The sequence below is a fragment of the Otolemur garnettii genome, unplaced genomic scaffold, assembly GCF_000181295.1.
Source record: "Otolemur garnettii isolate 467f Iridium unplaced genomic scaffold, OtoGar3 scaffold00038, whole genome shotgun sequence".
In the NCBI taxonomy this organism is placed as follows: domain Eukaryota; kingdom Metazoa; phylum Chordata; class Mammalia; order Primates; family Galagidae; genus Otolemur; species Otolemur garnettii.
Window position 1 is genome coordinate 12,168,513 of NW_003852433.1, and position 5,496 is coordinate 12,174,008.

General features: G+C 37.0%; 1 protein-coding gene across 3 annotated transcripts in view; it reads left to right on the forward strand.

Annotated features, from left to right (window-relative positions):
- MED13L (mediator complex subunit 13 like) overlaps positions 1-5,496 on the forward strand; it is a 303,234-nt gene that overhangs the window by 243,513 nt on the left and 54,225 nt on the right. For all 3 annotated transcript variants that reach the window (XM_023513279.1, XM_023513280.1, XM_012805266.2), the window contains 4 exons: positions 358-1,086; positions 1,882-2,107; positions 3,108-3,213; positions 3,532-3,656. In XM_023513279.1, coding sequence (XP_023369047.1) covers positions 358-1,086; positions 1,882-2,107; positions 3,108-3,213; positions 3,532-3,656 — 1,186 coding nt within the window. The remainder of the gene's footprint in view (positions 1-357; positions 1,087-1,881; positions 2,108-3,107; positions 3,214-3,531; positions 3,657-5,496) is intronic.

The following is a 5,496-nucleotide window of genomic DNA, read 5'->3' on the forward strand; positions in this document are numbered from 1 at the left end:
AAAGAGGTGAAGTCTTGCTCTAGCTCAGGCTGGTCTCAAACCTGTGAGCTCAGGTGATCCACCACCTCAACCTCCTCGAGTGCTAGGATTACAGGTGTGAATCACCATGCTCAGCTATCTTGAATCAGTTTTTGTGGGTGGAGAAAGGTGTGGGTAATTCTTCATTTTTCATTAGGGTACATTGCATTTTTCAATTATTGTAAGTATAATTAAAACCTAGAGCCCTTTTAGATGTATTAATTCACCTGATGTATGCTTTAAGACATTTCTTGTCAAAGACACCTCTTTTGTAATATTGTAATGATGTGGGGTTTTTTATTTGTATATTTGTTGACTTGATTTTAATTCTCATTTTAGGCATAAACTTTTAAAACGTTGTGCAGTAGGACCCAGTCGACCTCCCACAATATCTCAACCAGGGTTCAGTGCAGGACCATCATCGTCTTCATCTTTACCACCTCCTGCTTCTAAGCACAAAGCAACAGAAAGACAGGAGAAAGGAGACAAGTTGCAAAAGAGACCCTTGATACCATTTCACCATAGGCCCTCTGTGGCTGAAGAGTTATGCATGGAACAAGATACACCAGGACAGAAGCTAGGGTTGGCAGGGATAGACTCCTCTTTAGAGGTGTCCAGCAGTAGGAAGTATGATAAGCAAATGGCCGTGCCTTCCAGAAATACAAGCAAGCAAATGAATCTGAATCCTATGGATTCACCTCATTCCCCTATTTCCCCTTTGCCGCCAACACTCAGCCCTCAACCACGAGGTCAGGAAACAGAGAGTTTGGATCCACCATCTGTCCCTGTGAATCCAGCCCTCTATGGGAATGGGCTAGAACTCCAGCAGTTGTCTACTCTGGATGACAGAACTGTTCTCGTAGGCCAAAGACTGCCTCTGATGGCAGAGGTCAGCGAGACAGCCTTATATTGTGGGATTAGGCCGTCGAACCCAGAGTCATCAGGTAAATGGTGGCATAGTTATCGTCTCCCACCCAGTGATGATGCTGAGTTCAGGCCTCCAGAGCTCCAGGGTGAGAGATGTGATGGCAAAATGGAGGTAAACTCAGAGAGCACTGCATTGCAAAGGTAAGGTGACTCTCTGGACCATCCCACCTACTGCCCACCAAAAAGCCATAGACTCCTTCCCCATCACTCCCTGCTAAACCTTTGGATCTAAAATGGAAGCAGGCTTTTCTTTACCATTCTAGACTTTGCATATAGAAAATGTTTGAAGGTCAAATCCTTTGTCCTATACAAGGTTTAGTACACACGTAGTTTAAACATGCTAGCCTATGAAGGTCTCATTATAGCATTTTAGTACACTCAGTATATATTAATTTGTTTTTGGCCTACTGTTTGTTAATGAAAAAGAGTATGGCTTTATTAGACTTGCCATATTGCTGTCAGTGCTTTTTTTATATGTTGACACTTTTGAGAAAGGCTTTGCATGCGTTCAGGTATGTATAATTTGTTTAGTAACAATGATATTTGTAGTGCTTTCAAGCCACCCATTATTCTGAACACCTTACACACATTATCTCATTTAATCTTTACCACAACCATACTATTATATTAAGTTCATAACTGAGAAACTAAGGTCATACAATTAGTAAATGACACAGCTGGAATTTGAACATAGTCTGTCCTGAGAACCCATGCTTTTAAGTGAAATCCATGAAATCAGAGACAAAGACATACATTATTGATAAAGCCTACTAAGTTTTATTTAATCATGAATATAATGTCTAAAAGCAAATTACTTTACAGGAGAACTTTTAGTTTTGTTTTAAAATTTGGTTTAAGTTTTATAATGCAGTTAAGTCATAAATATTGCCTTTAAAAAAACTCATTTTATTTTTAAATTGTCATTTTCTCTTTTAGACTCTTAGCACAACCTTACAAACGGTTTAAAATCTGGCAAGACAAGCAGCCCCAGATGCAGCCAGTCCACTTCCTTGACCCATTGCCTCTATCACAACAACCTGGAGACAGTTTGGGAGAAGTCAATGACCCATATACCTTTGAGGATGGTGACATAAAATACATCTTTGCAGCCAACAAGAAATGCAAACAAGGGACAGAAAAAGATTCCCTGAAAAAGATTAAGGTACCTTTATCATAGAGAGTGTCCAGCACAGTGTGGGTTTCTATTTATGTCAATATAGTAAAACGTATGGGAAGATTTTGGAGGCAAAGTTTTGGAGGCCTGCCTGATTGCTCTGTCCCCATATTCATGCTCTTGATACTATTGTATCAAACAGCGTATTGTTCTTTTTTATGTCATGGCTCACCTTTGTTTAAAGTCAGCTAAACATAAATGAAGCCTCATATTTTCCAGGCTATAGCTTGTACAGTGCATGTCTCCTCTCATATGCTAATTCTTGTTGGCCTATGCTCCCTGCTTCTTTCTTTTTAAATATTATTCTAAGATATCCAAAATGTAAAGTGAAAATGTTGGTAACACTATCTCCTATTTATTGAGCACTTACTATTGCTTAACTGTGCTGAGTGCTATATTTAATATATTCTCTGGATTATTATCACCACTACCCCTAAACTGTCAGTATTCATTTTACTGGTTTGTTGTCCTAAAAATGAGTACTGGGTATGTGTGTGTGCTGTCTTTAACCTTAAACTTTAAGATTTTCTACATACAGAGCCATCTAAAGAGGTATTCTTGAGAGTAAAGAAAGTAAGACAATTTAAGGGGCCAGTATAATGTTCAGAGGAATGGTTTTTCAGGTTCCTTCACAGAGACATTTGTCTAGAAAATTTGATTTATAATTCAGCATCTAAAATGTTGTTAAAGGCAGCTTTTAACACCATGGCAAGTCTGTAATCAAATGCCACCAGTACCATTTAAGCTTAAAACATGGATTCACGCAGAATACCCCATAGGATTGAGGAGAGAGTGGGGAGTTCTTGGTTCTGTTTGAATTCCAGAGAAAGGACATATCTTTTATTTCCTTTGGTTGCATAGACCATGGTTTATCATACTTGTGCTCATAGCAAGTTCCATTCTACCCTGTAATTCTTTGTGTTCTCCCTCATATTCCACACTTTGGGTTGGTGTTCATGTGTTTTGTTTGGCTGAATTTATTACACAGCCAGAGGATGGATTTGGTACCAAGGATGTCACTACACCAGGTCATTCCACGCCGGTGCCTGATGGGAAAAATGCCATGTCTATTTTCAGTTCTGCTACTAAAACAGGTGTGTACAATGATTGTTTGCCTCAGTTGGATTGTTGCTAAAATGAAATGCAGGGAGATGCTTCTCTATTTGAAACTATATTCTTACTTTAATAACAATAATTTGATCTCATTTTTAATATATTAATATTTTTAATAGTTTTTTTTCAGTTTCTTTCAAAACTGATAACTATATTTGGAAATAATGGTCTCTAAATTTAAATAAAACCATAGGGAAAAAATTCACAGGCAGGTCTTATTCATTGAAACTCGTGTCCTCTTCTCACTGAAGAGGTTGATGAAGTTGCTCATTCTGTTTCTTTTGCCTTCTTTCCTGCAGATGTCCGGCAGGATAATGCTGCTGGCAGAGCTGGCTCCAGTAGCCTTACGCAGGTGACAGATTTGGCACCTTCCCTGCATGACTTAGACAACATCTTTGATAATTCTGATGACGATGAACTGGGGGTGAGTCTGCCATAACTACACATTTAAATGTGAGAACTTTGTTTCAGTGTCTCAGTATTTCTTTATGGCTTGTTTACTGAATTTGGAGACTCTTAGCTGCTTTAGAAGTGTTCTGTATACTTTGAAAAGGTTCTAAAAGTTAATAGTGTCGTATCAACACCTCTTGCATTTTATTTATTGAAACTGTTTTCATTAGTGTTATTCCAGTTGTAAAGATTAAAATCTTTCATATTTATTTTGATAAATTCTTCTACATGTCATGGGACTGTGATGTAGTCATAGTAGAAATGTATTATGTAATCCTTTTAGATGAGATTGTAAAAACAAGGCCCACATAACTTTTTATTCATCTAATAATAAGGTAGAGCAGGTTTTTCAACCTTTTTTAATCTCATGGCACACTTGAACCTATAGTTAAACTTCCATGGCACACTTAAGTTATGTTGATCAAAAAAGGACTAAAAAAAAGAATATACTTACTGTGCTCTGAACTGCTTTTGAAAATGATTAATGACCTTTAAAAATTTTCGAGGCACACCTAAGATCCTTTCACGGAATGCTGGTTGAAGATCACTGAGTTAGAGGTTAGTCTGCATTTTGAGAGATACACAAGCACGATACTTTTTAGCTTCATGGCAATATGGTAGTAAAATAATACTTATATTCATATAAGTTAAATAAATATAAGGCATCTCATGATTAAAGGGATACTGAAGAAAAATCATAATTCTTTGGAGATTAGCTTAAGCCAAGAGGAAATGTGTGTTCTTATCCCCCTAACCAATTCATACATTTGCCTCTTACTTCTGGGAGACTTTGAGATGAGTAAGACAGACTTTGTTTTCAAAGAAGTCAATATAATAGTTTATTTTCTTGCAGTTATTTATCTTCCTCCCTATCCATCATGTATTTTACATACATTTATTAATCATTTGATGATTAATTCTTTCATGGCAAGTACTAAAGCTAATAACTGAGATTACAAATATGATTATATTACTGCCCTTACATTCAAGACACTTACAGACCTAAGCAGACATAGCATATAAAGTTTCATATACTTAACTGCTATTACTGCAGTAACGGAACTGAATCAAAAGATGCTGGACGTGCAAATACAAAATACAAAGTGATAGGGCAACAGTGTTTATATTAAGGCTTGAAGGTTAAGTAGGGATCAGATTTCTAAGGCCCATTCTAACTTAAAATAAAATGTATGTAATTAATAGATATTGTATCCCTTTAGTGTTAATAAGTGCTTAGAAGTTGATGAGATCACAATGACCTTGAAGAGTGAATTTGAGTGAATTTGATTGAATAAACCATTGGTCTACTTTTGATGGTGGTTAGAGACTGATAGGGCTAAGAAGGTTTTGGCCAGCTGTAGGGCTTCTGCTGATGAACTGTTTCTCTGAGGGCTGCTGAGTAAACTGGTAGAGGTGAGTACTATTTCTTATCAATCTGATATGCAGAAAGCAAGAGTCCTGTATTTGATATTTTTTGTTGGATTGGAATGGAACGTTAGGATCTAGATTCACACAATGGCTACCTGAAGGAAAAGGACATGGCAATGTGAAAAACTCTAGTAGAAAACTCTATTGTTGATCCATGCTTTGGAAGTCCTTTTTGAACTTGACTATCTACTGAAAGCCAGTAACTGTCTGGGGTTGGTTTAAATGATCCTGATGGTTAGGTTAGGTGGTTTAGTGATAATGAAGGAAATAAATTGTGAAAATAAAGTCAAAGAAGTAAAAAGAAAAGAATAGAAGCTAACACTCTGCAATGGCCCAGTTATATTTATGACTGCTATATCCAATGATTGTGGTCTGTGCTCTGGGCC